Raw genomic sequence first — 21,466 nt, 5'->3', positions numbered from 1 at the left:
CTAATCTGAGCTCAAATACTTGGTAAGTACGATGTGACCATGTGTGCTATTTTCCAACTATTCGCATCAGTGGGGTTCACCTAAATGGTCCATTAAACAAATGACCAGTAATGGATTATGGGATACTACTGAATTGCTCCTGAACTGGGACACAGCTCCAGCCTCTCCCTCCTTTCATTGTGGTTTCTGTAACTGTCTCGTTTCTGTCACACCTCACTTGTCCACTAGTTGCCCCCATTTACTTTCCTTCCTTGACTGCATGAACCAATCACCTGTCTACTCTGCTGCTGAGACTGTCTGCGCCAAAAGACTGACCACATCAGACTTTATATATATATACATATATATATATATATATATATATATTTCTCTTTTTTTGTTTGCACTGAGTAGCAAAGGCACTTTCAGTCACTGTTGGCTTCATTGATGACTGCAATGTTTTCCAAACCTAAACCAAAGTTGTTTAAGTTACCTAAACTCACCTCAACCATAGAGGTGGTAGATTGGAACTAGATGCAGAAAAAAAAGAGTCACAAAACAGTCACCCACAGGAACAACAGTAAACACAACGTAAAGATGCCATGATCTCTGGAAACTGTATACAGCCACTGGATACCAGTTTAAAACATATTGTGAGTATTGTGTATAAATCTCTTCTCCTTCACCAGTTTGCAGACTGATTTACAAATATTACACTACAGGTTACATGAAGACACAAGGTTCCATGAGGTTTTATTTGCCCTTAGCAACTCGCCACCAACCAACCTGCCTCCACTTTCCCCACTGCGCTAAAACAAAAGTAAATACATTAAACTGTTTGGATACAAGACGGATGGAGCTTTCCCCCTCAGGATAATCTGGCACCTCTTCACAAGAGGCCGCCTGTCAGCAGATCTCAGCAGATCTTGGCTGCCTGCTGCAATATCTGTCTGCCTGTCAGAAAATGTAAATGCCCTCTGGAGGGTAAACAAGGTCAAGTATCAGACATAGGTTGCGAGTACCATCATAGTACTCAGTTTTGTTTGCCTTGTTCGGCTCATCAGGGGAGTAGCATTGTTTCTGAATGTTGTTTAGTGAGTCCTAATAACCCACACGCCTCAATGCAGCCGGCAGTACAAAGCTCCCAGGTATCATAGCTGTTGGGTTACTGATGGGCTTGTTCTGTTTATTTTATTGTAACCAACTGTTCCCTATCCTTCCCCTCAGACAGCAACAAATTAAGATATGTATATACTGCCTACAGTTTTGATGAAATTCAGCCGCACAAATCACTGTAGTGCAGGCAGCCCCAAAAAACTGTTACTCTATGCACATTGCATCAGAAAGGGGATTTTCAATGGGCTGCTCAACACTGCCAAAATATCTGCATAATTTAGTTTTATTCATGTTTTCATTGTTTTGCGGTTTGCTAGTGTTGCACCCACGGCTGAATAGCAACACAAATAATTGAAGCAACTCTACTAATTGGACATTTTGTGTTTATTTGTGATCACAATTCTTGAAATTGACATGAAAAGTGAATAAATGTTACCACGTTTTGAGCTTTGCTCTCTTTGTCATTTTAGCATTGCATCTAATGTGTTGTTCTGAAAGTTTAATACTCATTTTGGATCAATAAAGTCTCACATGGATTATATTGCTGGTCAAATTGGTTAATTCACTCAAACAAATCCCACAGCAGTTTGAGTTTGATGTCAAACGTATGTGTGCAACTCCACCAAACTGGTCTGTCTACTGTGAAGCTCAAATGATAGATTTATGTCACAGATACACAGCAGTGTGGAGAAAGAAACTCTCCGAGTACGTTGGAAGCTGACATCCTATTTTAGCTTTGTTGGCTTTGTGGTGATGGAGACCTACAGTATATTTGACAATTTCCATTTCTATTTGTCCCTTAACATCACAGTAGCTGCTTGAATGAAGAGAAACAAGAGAAACAAGACAGGGCAATCTTCAAGGAATCCCTCAGTCCCAGAAGATATCACCCTACACATGCTCTGCCTCTACCCGGCCAAACATACCGAACATAATATCATTGTAGCCCATACCTACAACGGCCAAACTCTACAGCACAAGCTCATTCGTAGGCTCAAACCGACTGGTATTCAATGACTAATTTCTCACTGCCAACCTCACCCATTATGTCACTTTTTCCTACACTACACACTAAGTCTGCTGTCTATGGACTAACTACCAAAGTGTTTTCAGATTTTATATTGCTTTACTTTTCACATTACCAGCTGTGTTTCTGTCTACAGGCTGATCTCAGCCCTTCAAACTGGGTAATCCCTCCTACTGAGAAAACTGAATGTAAAATCTAATGCTCTCTTGGCTTTGCTTTGGACATATACCTTCATCTTCACTGTGCATCATGTTGTTGTAGTATTTCATTATCATTCAAACTCACCTCTTCTGGCAGGGGAACCAAATCCCCTGATGGTGCTGATCACCATGGTTACTGTTCAAAAGGAAACAGCTGCAGTACTTCTTCAGCCACATCATGGGAGTCAGAGGGGCAGTGGCGCTGTTTCAGCTGAGGAGGGAAAGTAAGACAAAGCTGAAAATCATCACTGTTTAATGTGAATTGTTATGTACATTGTTATTGTTGGTATTTATTTTTGTTTGTCCCATTTGAGCCTGCTATATGGTGCAATATATTTTAGTCTGTCATGTTATCTCTGTATTCTGAAAAAGGAAGTGGGAGATAAATTTATGTCACATGACATTTAAAACCAGGCTTTGAATCTAAACTCTTTGCATACAAACAGTGCAAATACAGAGAGCAGGATTTACTCCTTCAAATCTGAGGTTATTGCTATGTGTATTCACTCTATAGAAAAGGGCCAGATGCATAAAAAACTAAAGAGCAGCCATCAAAGCAACTCCGCAGCATCTCAGGTCAGAAATGACAGATACACTGGTTCTTTAAAACTTCCCAGATTAATAAAAGTAAAGACACTGTGAACATGCTATTAATGTAACTGTCATTTGCGAGTTTGTCATGGAGGAGTGGGTGGGAGGTGGATGATAGCCCTGGGCACAGCTGTACTCATTAGCCCAGGTGTCACTTGGTGCTGTAGCAATGCTGCTATAAGACTGGAAAAAAATCTTGTAAATTCCACAGGTCACAGTATGTTTTGACAACCCTCAAACACATGGCCTCAGCACAGTTCGTGCATAGCTACAAACAGTGTTATTGAGGCTTCATATTTTATGGCCCTCCCTAAAACTCTAATTAGAGTACTGATGCTAATGTGCTATATATCTAATTCAGTCCTCCCTATATCTCTGAGGATATAAACACATACATCCACACCTATGTGGAAGTGTAGTCACAGCAAAGCTTATATACCATTGAATTTAAACCTTGTGAGGACTTATGCCCTGTTCAGACCTGGTATTAACATCCGTCTCAGGCGATCCAATCACAAGTACAGGTGCGAACACGTTCAGGACCCAATGAGGACGCATTTGAGATCTGATCACTCAGATCATACTTGGAGGTGGTGTGGGCCACATGTGGCCACATTCTTTTAGCAATTTGAGAGAACTTGGTGAAATACCCAACACAGTATCAATGAAAATAAGCCCAGCTCCTCGCAGACCTTTACCAATGCTAGCACTGCCACCCTGAGGGAAACAAATAGTCCTGCATTTTAAAACTATACCTAAGAGGGGTACGGGGAGGGGAGGGGAGGGGAGGGGAGGGAGGCTTTTTCTGGCATTAATGTTGCCCAGGTAGTTAACAGACAGTGAGATCATCCCCAAACCCAATGGATGAATAATGTTTCTACAAACATGCAGATATTCGAAAAAGACATCATTACTATTTTTCATAAACAAACAGCTTAATTTTCTCTGACACACATCTTCATTATATGTAACTATGCAATGCCCAAAACAGTCAACAGCACAAACTACATGTATCAAATGACTCCTCGTGTCCAAATAACGTGATTCTTTGTTTGGTACGACATCAGCAACAATAGACACATCTGCCCACTCCACCAGAAGTGAGCTGCACAGCTCATTTTAACCACAGTGAGGCACTGCTCACTCACTTTTCATTAGATTACATCTAATGTAGCTGTCAGTTTCAGGTTCAAGATCAGGGTTTGAGGATGTCTCTACTTCACTGATTTTCATAGTGGGGTCCAGGGCAGGTGTGGGAACATATTAAGATATGCTTGAACAAATTGTTTTCACTCAGCCCTTCAATATACTCATATCTATATCACATTGTTTTCACTGAAATGAAATCATGGGAAAGGGTGGAGCAAGCACAACAAAACAATATGCTATTGTTTGTTTCATTGTTGTTTTTATCACAATTATTTATTCAACTTAAATGTGATGTCAACTGTTGATTGGGTACTATTTCTACAAATTAAATAAATGTTTATCAATAATGTAAATTATTAATATTAGGCATGTTTTAAATTAACAAAATCAGACAGTTTATTGTATGAGACAGTTTAAGGAAACTCATATATTCTCAAATAATTTTTATTTCATTAAAAAGGATGGATAAGGATGAAGGAATCTCCCCTTCTGTCAACTATTTTGTGAGTCCTGTGCTGAAGACAATTTAATCATTCATGTCATGTCAGATGACTGTGATGTCTGAGATTAGCTTTATTGTATTAAGTCTTTTAAAAATGTACATAAATTTTGAGTTTATCACAGAATGTTTGACGCTGGAGCTTGAATACATTAAAACATCTTTGCCATCTACTGGAGAGAAGAAAATCTATATAAACACATTATGACTTATTTGAATGTAATTTACATATCTATGTGACCAAAACACCTGCCAGGCGTGGTGTGGTGTCAATGTAAATATTGGATATTTGATGCCAAAATGGTGTGCAGGAGGTGACTGTATGGAAAAAGGAATCAATGTAAAAGCCTGGTATCAGTAGCAATAACACACCCATTACAAGTAAGTCTTGCATTTAAAGGTATAAGTATTCATATGATATTTATGCAGGATGGTTCTTATCACTGCTATATCATGTTATCACATGGTTATATATAAGCAGTAATTTATTGTAGCTGGTTGGGGTTGAGCTGAACTACCTCATATACTGCTGGGTAGTTTACAATGCATCATCTCTGGTAAAGGGATCATATGTTTTTTATAGTAATTCTTAATCTGAAATTAACTAGCAACTTTCTAAAATGCATAAATGTAGTGAAGTAAACATAACAATACCTAAAATTACAGTAGTTTACCTCAGAAGTGTACTTAGTCACAGTATTCGAGTACATGCACTTTCCTCCACTGACCTTTCCATGTTATTAACCCATATTAAAAGACTCCAGTTGGCTCAGGGCATACAAAGAGTATTATGTGGGTATGATCTTGTCATTTTTGTTGTTCGGCAACATTTTGGGGGAGGAATTTTGAAGAATGTTTAGATGAAAGAAAAAGAAAAAGAAAAATCCAGAGCAGGTGCTGAGTTTTATATCATGGAGACTGTGACCTCTTAGCATAATTCCCCACAAGTTGAATGATGCAGTGAGGAGTTTTTTCACTCAGCCCACCTATCAAGAATAAGAAAAAATGTGATAAAAACATCCCGCCCAACCTTCAAGAATGAGTTACGTGACCTAAAATGTAATCCTCTGTATGCCTGCCAGCAACAGGCGGTCTTTTGAGTGCTCTCTGAAAAGACACTGCGGTTTTAGGCGCATTTGAGCTATTTTACGATGCTCATGTTTGCACAAGCAGCTCCTGACCTACATTCACTGTGTCCCAGCCAATCTCCGCCGATATTTTGGCTTTCAGCAAAGCACAATCTGTAGAGAGAGAGGAAACGTGATGGAGCAGGAGGGGCGGTGGAAGCCACGGTGGGAGTCACGATGAGCACCGCCCTTTCCGCACGTGCGCGCTCTTGTGGGCAAAGATCGTCTATGTTTGAAATAATTGCCACTCCTTAGTCGAAGCCCGCACTAATATCTGTTTGGAGAATGTGGGCGTAAGCCTCTGCGCATGCGCACTGCTCATGCACGTTTACCTTGAGCAGAAAGGGCACGTGGACAGGCTTAATGTTTTACTTTGTTACTTTGTCTGTCTGTTTGTCTCTACCTATTAGCTTAAAGTTACAATAAATTTTCCACATTAAAATGTGTACAAATGACAAGACCTGTGTTATATATTTTTTTGAGTTTTGTACTTACATTTTCCCAAATGTTTCCATCAATTCTCAGACATAGAGAAATCTGATTATTTCAATCAAAGATCCTGTATACAGTTTTTTTTTTTCTTAGTTTTACGGTTTCTCAGTTATCTCTGTTTTATCCGTGGTTTCAATCATGGTAATGGACAGTTGGTCGCCTGTCAATGACATCATATCCCCCATGGGCATTGGTCAGTTTTGATTGCCTGCCAGAAGGTCAAACTTTATTTTTACCTGGCTTTAAGCCACATACACTTTTAACACCTTGGTCGTTTTCAACTATACATTTTAACCAGATGAAGGATTTTAGTCAGCGGACGTCTGGATCTTAAATTATCAGAGAAAAAAGACAGGCAAATGTTAGGCAGCTCAGCTCCCAGCCGCCAGAGACGTCCTCTGTCTGTGAAAAAGCTTCACGAATCTTTGGTGTTTAAATTGAAACGCCTTTTTTCGTTTACCGGTTGTAATCCCCTCGTCCGTTTGTTATGGAGAGGAGCACACTTCTGCAGTTAATTCGGCTGCCGGTAAAAACCTGCAGAACATCTGGTTTATAACTTAAGAATTAAAGGTAAGCTGTCTCCGTTTCCAGCTACTCCCTGTCCACCAAATCACTGATTTCAGATAGCTACACTGAAAGAGACAGGAAAGTCAGGGAGAGAGGGGAAGTCGTGCGGCTACAGGTCGAACTGGGCCGGCGCTTCTGGTAGGACTAAGCCTTTGTGGCACATGCTGTGCCAGATGAGCCGAATTACTGATTTTTAAAGTGAAACTGCTTTATGGGTGTTTCTACCGGTTTACTCCCCCTCCATTTGTTATGCATTGTAATTTCCAATTCACTTACTCAACTTTAAAGTTTAATGGAAATAGCTTGCACACAAAACTTTAGTTTACAACACTACAGTTGCACCAGACAAAAAATAACTATAACATGACCCTTGTCTCATTGGAAATTAATGCTAGATCAACAGAACTTTTTTTAAATCACACAACAAATTAAATTGTTTTTTGAGCACATAATTATCCTCCTAAGACCCGAACTCTTGCATGGCGTGCATTTTTAATTTCTCTTTGCTATTTAGGCTGATTGGGACCTGAGAAAAATGATGTCCACATATGAGGACATTAGTTTTAAATTTCGATTACTGAGTGGCAGTATATATCCTCATATGTGGTCACCAGGCCCTTGTTGAGAAAAAGTTAGTATTGTGGTCTAGAGAACCCAAAATGTGAGGTCCACATATGTGGACGCCAGGTCCTAGGAGGTTAAATGTCATTGCAGGGAATTTATGTTATATGACATAAAATGACCAGGTTGCTGAACATTTATTTTTATGTTTATTCAACATAACTTAGTTGTCAAGTCAAATTAACACACAAATTTTATTTACTCAGCTGAATCACACTCTACTCAAACATTGATTGAAAAACAGCTTGCACAGAAAACTTTTAGTGTAGTAAATTAACATGAAAGTAATAAGGTAATGCTGAGAAAGTAGTATGTGGCAAACATCAGTACAAGGGCTTTATCAAAATTGTGAACACTCATTCATGATAGTCTGGTTGACTGGAATCATCAGGGGAGAACTCAGTACACGAGAGGAAAAATTCACAATTAAAGTTAAAAGATCAGTCTATCATCATGACTATTGAAAACCACAGTGAGGCACTACTGTAAAAATATTTTGCCATTATTTGGCTTCAGGGATTAGGGATCGGTTCACTGCGGCCATTGTGTTTTTTGTTGCTTATAGGCTATTTAAAGCCAAAATTGCATGTTTCACAGCAATCGTCTTGACCAATCAGATATGGGTGGTGTATAAAGGCAGGTAACTTACTTGTGAAGACTTTCTATGACCAAATTAAAATGAAAGGACATAAGCTGCTCTAACTTCCAATTTTTAAATGCAATAAGCACAATCTCTTGCATTTACATTTGCATGTCACCATGGTCTTTGGAGGTTAAAAAGAAAATTAAAATGGAGATTTCTAACAATTTGAAAATGAAAGGAGAAGTAAAGTAAGAAGTAAACAAAAAATCCCACAAGCAGCAAATGTGCTCCGAACTAAAACAATAAATGTCTTAAAGCTAAAGTTTGACACAGGGCCCCTCTTCGAAACTGGGACCACAAGATTGAGTTGGAGTTGATATTGTACTGGGACAAAGGTTCGCACTTTGCCCAGTGTTGCTGTCTTTGCATTGAAAGCCATGACCTTATCCAACAAGAAAACTGTAAGAGAAGTCAGGACACGAGGCAAGAGTGAGACCTCTTGCTTCCTCCTCCCATCTCTTCTTCGTTTCCCCTCCGCTTATCGCCGAGCCCAGGCAGCTCATTAGCATAAAATGTGTGTCAGTAGGGCAGCGCGAGCTCACATGCCATGCGCACATGCAGTAGAGCTTTAACCAGCATTCCAGTGTCGAACGAGCCCAATGTGCCGTCTCCACGCGGGGCTCTCGGCCAATGAAAAAGTGAGAAAGAGTAAAAAAGAGTGGGGGCGTGAGGGGAGGAGAGGGAGGGGGTGAAATGTTTTCAGAGAGCGTGACAGAGAGAGAGAGAGAGAGAGAGAGGAGAGAGAGACATCCCTGATACACATCAACAAACAGGCGGTTGAAGGGACACAAAAAAGAGAACAGGAAAAAAAAATGGTCACATTTCTCAGGCACCTGAAAACGTGCTGGTTATTTTAGGACGCGTGTTGCTTATTGATGAGTAGGGAGTGTTTAAACTACTTCCACTCTAGTCATGTTTTGATGGTGACTGTACATGGCAAGAAGCTGAATGCTTTGGGACCTCTGTAATTTAGAGAACCCCTATACAGTGATATCATCCAGCCTGGTATCATAAGGTGTGCAGACGGTGCGCCGAGCAGCCTTGTGCATCTATTCACCTTGGAAATTATCTGGATCAGTAACAGATCTGCTCTAATTTCCTTTTTCTTTAAATATTACTTTTTTTTTTACTTCTTCGCTGACTGGGTTTTCATCAGACCCCCAATGCCCTGTGCACACTCCTGTTGGTCTGAGCTTTTGGATACACTCTTTATGCCTTGGCAGTTCATGACTCTTTCACCTGTTTCAACGAAACTCCTCAGTGGCAAGCAGTGGCAGTCAGTCCAGCATTAAACGCCCTCAATTAAACAGCACGGAACAACAGAGCAACATCGATCGACTGGGAAACATGGAAAATAGCCCTGGTGGTAAGTCTCCTTTATACTGTACTGTGTGTGTTTTGCTTGAAGCCACTGGAAAATGTATTTCAGTGCCAATAGCTGTTGGAAGGAGCCGGCTATGGTGCATACTGGGAAAAGATGCCGTTGCACTTCTCTACATTTTATTTGATTTTTTTTATAGAGGCTTACGAGTAAATTTTCTATAGATTTTTTTTCAGCACTTTATATTTACTTATAATTCCATGAGTCAATGTCTATATAAACGTGGTTATTGCTGGTTATTGTAGGGCGATAGTTGACAGGTTTTTATCCTGTTCAATTGCATGTTAGTTTAAAACGCTGTGCACCTGACACTAGGCAATATACAAATGTGAACTCCAGGATACAATTGAAGTCAGTGCCTGCAGTTTTTAAACTACTGTATATTTAACATCTTACTGTGGAACTCATGGCTGTGGAATGATATCTGATATTTAAAAAAAAAAAAAAAAAACGTCGTTACTTGAAGTGTAATTCATCACTGTAATGTGTGGCTTTTTGCCAAGCGCCTCTGGGCTGCAAACAGTAGAGTGTTTTGAGGGAGTGAGCTGAGAAAGGATAGTCCTGTTTCGTCAGTCTTTGCGGCGGACTTCCGATTCTCTGCATGTAAACACTCCCTCACGTGAAGCGCGACCCTAAATGCACCTTGGCCGGGCACCTTCACTTTCCACAGCACAGCCTGTCTCAATCATGTTAACGTTATTGGCTTGATTCTCATTATATCTATGGGTTAATTCCACACACTGATCCTACCGTGAGTGCACATAGGCTATGTCTCGAACCAGTAACAACTGATACACATACGGAAGTCGGAGTGTGAGTTGTTACTTTGTTGCAGTGAGTGATTCATTTCACTTGGCTGTAATCCAGGCTGAAGTGCATCTTTTTTTTTTTTGCCAAACACATGTGAGTAGGCTATGCTAAGGAGCAGTCACGCCCACTGAGTCAAAACAAGTGACCGTTGCCAAATGGTCCTTCCATGGAACTGGCCATGACTCGAAGAACGGAGTAAACATCCTGTTCTGCCAGGACCTGAATCATGATCTAACCCAAATGTAGTGGGAGGAAGCTGATGATGAATGAGCCGAGCGCAAATCATATGTTACTCATAAAACAAGTGAACCAGTCAAACCCAATTTGAAACCATCTGCCATTAACTCTGTACCTCAGTAACAGACTATAGGCCACCATAATGGATATGAAGGGCAGTACCAACGTCTTGTGAATTTCTGCTCCAGCACACAGGACTGGACTGAACAGATATGGACTCAACAGGCAATAAAATGTTAATATCAATTTATTGCAGCTAAAAATATAGTCAGAATGGAATCGGATACCACATCACAGCAAGCCATTAAGTGCCTCAGACCGCCGGACTAAAATATCTTAATGCTTGATGACGTCACCAGTAATAATCATTACACATAAATCCTGATAGAAATATAACAGCTGTGGTAACCAAGCAGTAGACACGCCATTGAGACAGCGATGTCTTTTCATCTGCTCTCCGCCCAGCGCACCCCGTGTAGAAACGGTCGTGATAATGTATGGAATCATGCGCCTGATTTTTAATACGCAGCTACCCCGCCTCGAGCTGACAGCACGTGTATACAGCCTCAGCATCCACGTGCAGCGCATGATTCCCATGCACCCCGCCCCTCCCCGTCGTTCCTCTCTATCGCGCGCGCTCTGCCCGCACGGGGATTCCTCTGTTAGCTTGGTCAGTGGGTCAGAGAGGTTTAACAGCCTATTCCCTCGTTCTGGTTGCTATAACTGTTTTGAAATGTCTATTAGTAATTACCATCGGCCACGTTTCACATGAAGTGTCACTATGTGTTGTCTGAACGGACATTTTAACCGACGCTGGGCTGTGTTCAATCTTTTTGGATAACCAGTTCTTCCTGTGCACACGCATCACCATCTATTTTAGTGGTAATATAGCTGCAGCAAGAAAACTTTCAATGCCCAAATGAGCCATTACTGCCATTATGCACCATAATGATACTATTACTAACATAAACATAGGTCAGTTAAATTTAATATAGATGACATAGATTGTTACTCTAAATTATGGAATATAATAGGTTTAATAATGTGGAACATTTTTCAGTAGGATTGAAGGAAGAAATTTACCTAGATTGAGGTTTTATAATTTACTCTTACATATGTTTGTTTGAAGATTAGGAATTTGTAGACTGCTAGCAGATTACCAATTGCTCATAAAATGTAACTTGTAAGCAAAAGAGGGGATAAATGGCATAATGTGACAATCTCTAAATGGTGTAGAAATAATAAAAGATTATAGTTGTACAAACATTAAGGATATTTGTCAATAACACAGAATACATTAGTGTCATAAAGTTATATCAACCTGAATAATCATCAGTTGAATTATCATTGAATGCCTTAATCAAAATGAGCCTTGTTTAGTGAATTGCATCATTGACATACTTGCAAAGTTAGTCTTCCCTCAACATCGCTGGTTGAAGATTAAACTGTATAATCTGAATAATGTGTGTGCGTTGATAGTCAAATAACTGATTTCTAAGTAGTTCAGTATCCACAAAGGGGATGATAAGCTTGACTATAGAAACCTCCTTGAGAGAGATGACCTTGTGACCTAAAAGCATGATTACTGCCTTCATGCTAAGGTCTTTAGTGATGAAAAAGATATGCCTCATCTCCAGAATGTGTTTTTCACCTTAAGTGGAATAAGTAGGCTACTTGAATGCGTCACGGGTGTCATTCATGCTAACGGGATGTTGAGCTCTGATGCCAGTCCTGAAACCAGATTCCTGTGGGTGTCAGTTTGAGAGATGATCACATAGCTAGGTAACTCAGATTAAAAGCCAAGCTTGATTCAGATGTCAGATAGTATTTCTATCCAAGGATCGTGTGTAACCTGCTTCTTCCAGTCAATCGCATATGTTAGGGTGAAACCACTAGATCTACATGTGAAAATGTTTAAGCTTTTGAACTACAACTACTTTTGAACTCAAGTTCAAACTGGAACAACATACAGCAAATTTTGTCCTCGGTTGCTTTCAAAGAACCATTCTCCTTGAAAGTGCTTCATAAATAGACATGTCATGAGGCCAGATGTTTCACGTGGAGTGAGGCTTACTGCCCATGCACAGTTGTAAATGTTCACATGAAAGAGGACAGACTAAGAGGGGGCGCCCCCCCCCCCCCGCCAGACATGATATGAGCATGATGTCTATACAGTTTGCCTGCCATGCATGCATGCCCAGGGGATGGGAACACATGAGAGGGGAAGTCATGGAGGACTGGCAAAAGGAGGGGCGGTGGAGTGTTTTGTTTATTCTGTAGTTCTTATGGCCGTGTGTGTATCCACAGGTCACATGTTGTAACCTGTGCCTGAGTACAGCAGCTCTGATATTCTCAGAGCTCCTTCTGGCACCAAGTCAAACCAGATTCCACGAAATGGTTACGAGGAGAAACGACATGGAACGTTTTTACAGCAGAGGGGCGGGGATGTTGACTGTGAATGTAGAGTGTGGGTGTGGAGCTCATGTGACAGCAGGGTGTCACCCGTTTCCTCTGCAGGTGATACACACGTCTATGAAGTTGTATCTTTCTCACACAAACACCCAGGAAACTGCACATGCACTAAGTAACATTTGTGTGTGAGGGGTGAAGTCAGAGCCTGACTGACACTGGAGCTGCCACCACACACAAGCATTCAAGGCCAGAGTACCTTGCATTCAGTGCTGACACGTGTGAGCGGGGGAATTAAGGAGGCACTTAGAGCTAAACAGAAACGCAGCACGTGTTTTCTCAAGGAGAGGAAGCGCAGGGAGGCTTTTTCTCAAATGATTCAAGGTGCTTCAGAGGAAAAGAGCACACAATGACAAATCCAGGGTATCGTGACTGTAACACTGCCACTAGAGTTCAACGATCCACCCTTTTTTACTAGACGACAGGAACCTTTTTGATAAAACAGAGCCGGAATCCGATACAACCTGTGCTACTGGTTATTCACTGAGAATTTTATTTTGTGATAGTGACCCACAAAGCTCATGATATGAGCCCAGTGACACAGAATTTTAATGGAGAATCTTAAACAAGCAAATGCTGAACATGACAAAAGGTTTTGATTGGCAGGTTTTTATGCTAAAGTAATTATATACATGACACCGTGATCTAATAGCAAATAAAACGGAGGGCAAACTGAACAGAAAATGAGGATTATCACAAGTGGACCACTCACATTAGCACAAATAGATACATTCTTGAAATCCTGAATGTCTGTAATAGAAGAGATTATATTATAATTGCTGTTTCTTGTTTTAACACCACAATACTATTAATTAAAAGAATGTCAGCCTTATAAGTGGTTAAATTAGATTTGGTGAGTTTGCTTTACTCCCATTCTTAAACACCTGCGATATAAATGCATAATGACATTCTCATATTAATTGATTAAAACCCCCAAGCGAATCATTTAAATGTGTCAAAACATTATGGCCAGCAACAACGTGACTGTAACCCTCTGCACGGTTTCTAGTGACTCTGTGGAATGCACCGACTTAAGGTAGCCATGCCCTGCTTGCTTTCCCCTACGTCTGTAGTCACAGCATTAAAGCCCTCTCTATTCCAAACGTGATCTGCCCTAGCGCTTGTTATTGTACTGCTGCTGTTGTCTACACGGGACTGCGCAAAGAGCCTTGTGAGCCGGGCGGGAACTGTGTCAAGAGTCCATGTGAGCTCCCGGTCAGGTGGCTGGCGGATAGATGGGTCTGCAGGCCTGGAGCCAAAGTGGGGAGGGAGGAGGTAGGAGGAGGGAGGGAGGAGGAGGTTGGATGGGAGGAGGATAGAGAAGAAGGGAGGGGGTGGGAGGGACGGGAGAAAAGACTCAGTACTGAAAGCAAGCAAGCAGGCAGGGAGCTGGCTGGCTCAGCCTGCACGTGAGGGGCAGTCTTTCATCTTGCAGGGAAGAACACTGCAAAACAAGGGGGGTGGATGGGTGTTGTGCTGAGGGGTAACAGGGCATTTCCGATTGGATGTGACGTCCCTAAACAAAGGCCTGTTTGTGGCACTCATTGTCAGTGTATAGTGACTAACTGTCATATTATGATTAGAATCTTATGGTGTTTGCTGTTCCACATAGATTTGCTGACATGTTTGTATAATATTTTGAAATACATTTGATAACAGTGTAATATATTGTCATATATTTTATCACGGAAATGTAGACTACCTTATCAGACCATACAATTTAGCCATAATGTTATTCAACCAAGTAACACACTGTGACTATTTGGCTTATGTGGGTGCTGGTTCACCCAAGAGAAAAGGGTTTTTGTTGTGCCTGGTCATTGTTTCTTTAGCATTATTCATTCACCAAACCATGTGCAATGGTTTTCAAGAAGTATCACTAATCAGTAAAAACAACACGCAGGCAGCTTGTTTTCACTGCCCTTTAAGAGTTGGCATGACAAAGCGTATTTTTTCACTTGATTGTCTAACAGATTCGAAACCAAAAGTGTCTGCACAGATATCCAGGTCAGAGATGTTGTTGCCATAGCGGTGACATTTTTTCTAAATTATTTATCAGATCAAATTTCTGATCAGGGTTTTGTGTGGTGTTTGTGACAGTCTGCCAAGTACGCACACTGTATCAAAGTAGAGCATTGCTCAACACTTACACTCCCACCTACATTGTGCATGAGAGACCCAGATGAAGATCAGTGAACTGAGCTTTTTTGCCCCTCTCTGTTCCTCCAGGTGGTGTTATCTTGTATGCTGGCTCGTCTGGCAGTGCCAGCCCGAGTCCTGGCAGCCCTTCAAGTGGATATCAGACCCAGTCGCCCTCCTCCCACTCGCAGCCTTCTTCCCCAGAGGGTGTCTCCTTTCAGGAGATTGGGGCCCCGAGGCAGAGAGGGGAACAAGGGGGAGGAACTCCTTCCCCGAAAATGGTCTTCCAGTTTCCTGAAGTAAACAATGCTCCAGTTGCCCAAATAACGACAGTATCATCGGTAACTTACAACCATCCCACAGTGGCCAAAAGACCTTGTGGTTTCACTGGCACGTTCACCAGTAAGTACCCCATCATTTCCCTCCTCCACATTCCCCTCTATGTTTACCTGCCAGCAGTCGTTGTATTTTTCTCTCTGATGATGGATGTATGCTTCTTTCATAGAAACCGGAGGTATGGTGCTTCTGTGTAAGGTGTGTGGAGACATCGCATCTGGGTTCCATTATGGTGTTCACGCCTGTGAGGGCTGCAAGGTGAGACTGAACAGAGATAGTATTATGTTATTTCTTTCTTTTTTTTTGGTTCAATAGGAGTGCACACAGACACACTGCCACTATAGACATGCTTTAAAGTCTTTATTGTTGCTTTTCCAGGGTTTCTTCAGACGCAGCATTCAGCAGAATATCCACTACAAGATGTGTGTGAAGAATGAGAACTGTCTCATCATGCGCATGAACCGAAACCGGTGCCAGCACTGCCGCTTTAAGAAGTGTCTCTCCGTGGGCATGTCCAGAGATGGTGAGAGACTGTGCTCATGTTCTTAAAGAAGATATTTAGACCCATGGCGAATTAATGTTTAGTTTTCTCACTGCAGAGGAGAGGATTTAATTGATATGTGTAGCGCAGGGAGGATCAGATGTTAAAGCTTCACACAATAGGTTATTAAAAAGGCAAGAAAAGAATTCCTGTTGTAGCTTTCGACAAAAGCCTGATTCTACTGTTTTTAAGCTGCTCTTACTCCTCCATTAGAAAAAAAAAAATCATTTTCTCTTCTTATTCTTGTATCTTCTTTCTCTCTCCACTCTCTTCCTTTTGTCTTTTGTTACCCTCTGCCTCCCTCTCTCCTTGCCCTGCTGTCTGATTTATGGCAAGAGGAGCCGGAGAGTCCCAGTAGTCATCAGTCATACAGAAACTGTGACAAATGGAGTTTATTTTGGGAAATTGGGGCACAGAGTTGTTGATCGCCCCCTGTGTTCGCCAAGACGCATGGGTCCTACCTATTTATTTAGTTATTTCTTAACACTGACATTTACAAACAATCATTTGAGACTTAATGTTATTCCATCCTGTTAATCATAAAAGCCACAGTTGAAATTAAAATAATATTACTACATCTAATCTGCTCTACTGCATTATTTTACTGTCTGAGTCTGATCTCTAGGGATATGGCTAAAGTAGGTGATAATAAATCATGGCTTTCTGGAGCAAACATTTTTAGTTGACCCAAAAAAGCCAAAACGAGGGAGTGACAAAATCACCTGCGAATTCATCAGATTGCAACAGGGAAACTTTATTGTTAATAACCATATGTTACATGTTTTGATTCTCTATAAAATGCCCACAAATTGAATTAAGAAGAAAAAATGTAATGTTGATTACTGGTTCTACCAAAGCCCAAAGATATAATGTTGTACACCTCTAAAGCCAGCGTCTTTGACTTGACAACATGATTTCTGCAAATTCATTTTTGATCATCCAAATTTTCTCCCACCTTCAACCCTTTGTCTCGTCACCTCTCCTTACCTGCCTCTCTTGTCATCTTGACCTTTCTACTACTCACACACTCTGTCACTTAACTAATGACATCATGTTCAGTGCTGCTGACCCAGTGACCTACTTCCACAGGAAAATAGAGAATGAGTGCTCAACTAAAAGGCAGAAAGGGAAGAGAGAGCGAGGGATGAGGGGGAGGTGGTATAGCATGCAGAGTACTATAAATAGGGCTGTCAGTGGAGGTGCAGTATTGAAAAGGGGGGAAGGGAGGATTGTAAAGACTAGAGAGGAGGATGAGGCAGGCGCATGAGATGAAGGCTTTAGTGTCGGTATTGTGATGAAACAGCTGTGATGGAGACAGAATAGTCAGAGGCAGATAAGAGAGATCTTGGGATTAGTAATCCATTTAGAGATTACAGTTGGAGTGTCAGATGTTGAATTCATATTAGAGCAAGAACTGAGCGTTGCGTTTCTCTACATTGTTTGAATGTGAAAATCATTTAACTGTGTGTGTTTCTGCTGTTGAATGTGTTAACGGCAGTGCTGCCAGTAAGGAGCTGGCAGTGATATCGATGCTTGATGTCACTAAATGCTAACAAAGGATGCTCTCTCCCTGTTGCTATTCTCCTCAGCTGTGCGTTTTGGGCGTATTCCTAAACGGGAGAAGCAGAGACTCTTGGATGAGATGCAGAGCTACATGAACAGTCTCAATGAATCAGCTTCCATGGAAATGGAGGTATCGCCTCCCCCCGATGCCCCCTCCAGTCCACAGAACCAGACGAACGAAGGCTCCATATCGCAGGCTTACCGTGGCAATTTAATGAACGGCAACGAGAAACCTCTCAAGATGGCTGCCCGCAATAGCAACGCATGCACTTCCTCTTTCCAGAACGGTTCAGTACAGGAGCCCGCCCTGTCGCACCCGACAACCCAGACGCAGCACACAGTTCGTGGGGAGCAGGCAAACCTGACGCAAAGCTACCATGTCCCCACAAACTGCCCCGTCGCCCACACCAACAATGAAAACTCCACTACTGCTAACGTTGACAATGTCAAGTACACCTACTCCTCCAATCAGAATCAGTGCCCCATCAGTCACAGTCTATCACCTCAGTCACCCTACCCAGCCAATCAGAACAGTTTCCAACCCATCGAGTCCCAGAACCAAAGCCCCTGCCCCTGGAAGCTGAATGGAGGTGCCAAAGTGCTGGTGAGCCTTTTTTTCCTTTTGATATATATACATTTATGATATCTATGAAATTTATGTCAATAATAAGTCCCTAACACTTGTCTTGTTCTCTTCTCTCTGTCTCTCGCAGGCATGTCCACTCAATTCATGTCCTGTGGCTCCGGCCAGTCGTTCCAGTCAGGAGGTGTGGGAATCTTTCTCCCAGTGCTTCACCCCTGCTGTCAAAGAAGTAGTGGAGTTTGCAAAGAGCATCCCAGGCTTCCAGAGTCTTAGCCAGCATGATCAGGTCATGCTGCTCAAATCTGGCACTTTCCAGGTACATCCACTTAACCTGAATGTTGTTTGTGGAATATTTTTCTGTTCTTCCTTTCTTTTCCTTCTGTGTTCTGATTTGTTTCTGATGCTAACCCGGACTGGTTCTGTCCACAGGTTCTCATGGTGAGGTTCTGCTCATTGTTTGACCCCAAGGAGAGAACAGTGACCTTCCTCAATGGACAGACGTACTCACTGGCATCACTGAGGGCTCTTGGCATGGGCTCCCTACTGGACAACATGTTTGATTTCAGTGAGAAGCTAGGATCTTTGGGTCTGGAGCCAGACGAGATGGCTCTTTTTATGGCTGTCGTGCTCGTGTCAGCTGGTAAGACTTATCCACTTATATCCACACAAGTACATATTATATGCAGTCACATTTCCTCATGTCTAACCCCACTTTCTCCTCCCTTTCTTCAGACCGCTCTGGTATAGTGGAGGTGGGAGCAGTGGAGCTGCTGCAGGACAATCTAATAAAAGCCCTGCGCTCTCTCATCACCAGTCGCCGCCCGGATGACAGCACCCTTTTCCCAAAGTTGCTGCTTCGTCTGCCGGACCTGCGCACCCTTAACAACCAGCACTCTGACAAGCTTTTAGCTTTCCGTATTGACCCTTGAGTTCACATAGCCTGCAGCTTACTGAGGTATCTGCTGTGGGGAACCTCCCGGCTCCCCATGCAAGCCTGGCCTGCCGCATACAATACACTGGCCTCTGCATGATGGACAGTTGTTGTGTGGGAGCTGTGCCAAGTCTGGTGCTGTGAGAGAGAGAGGACTCGGAAAAATATCAGTGAAGGACGGAGGCGCAGCAGGAGGCGGAAGCTCCTGAACTCAAACTGATCTCTCCTCCAGTTGCTTCCAGGATTGCTATATAGAAATAAATAAAACAAAGCCTGTGTTCTTCCTGGGTTCTTCGAGTCATCATCAATCCACCAAATCATCACCTTCCCCTCCTGGAGTTTGCCTGAGACAGTTTCTGTTCTGAAGACCAAAAAGAAAGAGAGGGCCTTTTGAGCCTCACTAGACTTTGTCCTCCCATCCCAGCTTACAAAGCTAGCAAGAAGAAAGCAGATCTTGCCCAGAAAAAAAAAGGAACATGTATAGAACACTCACCAACAATGATTTCTTACTGTACATTCATGCCACAAGTGTAAAATGCACTTTCCATACATTGAGAAACCTCTTACATCAATAAATATAACATAGCAATAGCAATGTCTAACACATAGTTAGGAGGACGGTTTGTGTTTGCCCTGTTGGAATGACCTAAGCTATTTTCACAACATGTCACCATGTGGGAAATCTTTATGAAAATCACCCATCTGTGATTGAGAAATGTATAACATTTTTAAGAAATGAGAGTAAGTTGCATTTTATTTGTATGCTGCAATCAGGGAGAAATTATTGGTCATTTTAGACCGTGTCTGATGGGTAATATGTCAAGGTGTTCTGTTGTACATTTTGTATATAACCTTTATTCTTGGTTCATACCCTTGTTAGTTTGCAGATTCTCAGATATGTAAATGAAGTTAGTATTGAAATTATTGTATGACGTCACATGTAATAGATTGCTCTACAGACTGCAGAGGAAAGAGAAAGCAGCATTTGAACTATGCGCTCTGAGTATAAACTTTTTATTTGAAGATATATATATATAATTGAAAATAAATGTGTTGTCAACTGACTGCATCACCCTGTGAATATTTTGTAAATGTTTTATGGTTACACCATAGAGTACCATTATTAAAAAACGTTCTATAGCATGTTCCTTGTGCTCATCTTTTTTCATCCTCTTCCTTAATGCAAGCCTACTATCAGCATTGCCGAGGCATACGATGGAGTCGTAGCCTAGCAACAGAAGCAATCAGCCAATCATGCTCTCCATCTGAGAGCCATTAGGAGCTTTATTACTAACAAGACACATCACTTGATTTTGGAGTGTGTGATAACAAGTAAATGTAATTTCAAAGAGTAAGACACTCCAATATATAGCCTACATGGTGATGTTCTTTGCCACAAACACACGCTGCCAGAGACGACAGGCAGCAGCTGGGAGGGAAGGTTATGAACCGAAAAGGATTCTGTTCCGTGGTATATGCAAATGTGACACTGAAAAGACAGTCGAGACGGTTCATTTGGGACTTGCACATGCAGATTCTCTGGAGGTGAATAGTCAGGGTTCTAGACAGGACAAGGAGACCTTACTGCTATCGCTACAGTCTGGTAGACAGCCTGGGAAAATCATATTAGTATAAATGTTTGGGAACATTTTCCATAAACAGTAACTCTGGCCTTCAGAAGCCTTGTTTCAAGCTGGACTAAAGTAGACAGAAATACCCCTTGAATGTCTGAGATTTTAGTGTAAATACTGTTAATATCAGACAAATACATACTTTTTGTATACAGTTGAATAGATATTTGTCGTCTCCTAAAGGTTATTATGATCGACTTCTCTCCCTTGTATATTTTTAGATCAAACATTCAAGATATTCAAGATAACCTGTGACTCCACATATGAATATCACTGGACACATATCCACCTGTACATTTGTTTTGATAATTTGATAAAAAACAATAATTCGCCTCCACATCAGGTGATACTCTGGCAGTAACACTGCCCCTGTTATGTATCTCCCTTTGAAACACAAAATGAAATATGAGCATCAGCCAAAAGCTGCACTCTGCCCTCCATTTATGTGAACACAGTCAAACTTTTATTCTCAGAGCTGCATTAGAAAAAAAAACTGAAAGTCTTCTACAGTAAGAGCTTAGTCCTTTGTGGTGCTCTGACACAACCATTTCCAGTCATTTCTATGGGTCATGTTGAGGGCTTCAAGTGCCATCTACTGGGCAGAATGTTAACAGCAGCAACACATTTTAGCAATTATATTATTTTATGCCACTGGGACTCAGTCTGTAAACCAGTCCAGGCAGTGACCTGCATTGGTACGGCAATGCCAGGCTCGATTGAGATGATAGCATTTAAATCAAATTTAGTGTTTAACTTTTTACCCTTACTTTTAACCTCCAGCTTTCAAGCCAATATGGACAGGAGGTTGTAGCATAAGATTGCTAATAAAATGGA

At 41.6% G+C, this 21,466-nt stretch overlaps 1 protein-coding gene across 1 annotated transcript; it reads left to right on the top strand.

Moving 5' to 3' along the window:
• The first annotated feature begins 8,739 nt into the window (after positions 1–8,739).
• LOC111667818 (nuclear receptor subfamily 1 group D member 2-like) lies at positions 8,740–20,144 on the top strand. Its single transcript, XM_023423653.2, has 8 exons — positions 8,740–9,377; positions 15,138–15,449; positions 15,553–15,641; positions 15,762–15,906; positions 17,514–18,091; positions 18,201–18,386; positions 18,500–18,710; positions 18,803–20,144. Exons 1-8 carry the CDS (start codon positions 9,359–9,361, stop codon positions 18,997–18,999), a joined length of 1,737 nt encoding a protein of 578 aa, XP_023279421.1. The 5' UTR covers positions 8,740–9,358; the 3' UTR covers positions 19,000–20,144.
• Positions 20,145–21,466: the final 1,322 nt, after the last annotated feature.

This window comes from Seriola lalandi, unplaced genomic scaffold (assembly GCF_002814215.2).
Source record: "Seriola lalandi dorsalis isolate HSWRI2012SDOR001 ecotype SW California unplaced genomic scaffold, Sedor1 jcf7180002054692, whole genome shotgun sequence".
Taxonomy (NCBI): Eukaryota; Metazoa; Chordata; class Actinopteri; order Carangiformes; family Carangidae; genus Seriola; species Seriola lalandi.
The sequence above is the reverse complement of the archived record's forward strand: the minus strand, read 5'-3'. Positions and strand labels throughout refer to the sequence as shown.

Bases quoted from the DNA above. Each gene is read 5' to 3' on its own strand.
- LOC111667818 (XM_023423653.2), top strand. The intron at 18,092-18,200 runs GTGAGCCTTTTT...TGTCTCTCGCAG, and splicing joins ATGGAGGTGCCAAAGTGCTG to GCATGTCCACTCAATTCATG. The intron at 18,711-18,802 runs GTAAGACTTATC...CCCTTTCTTCAG, and splicing joins TGTCGTGCTCGTGTCAGCTG to ACCGCTCTGGTATAGTGGAG.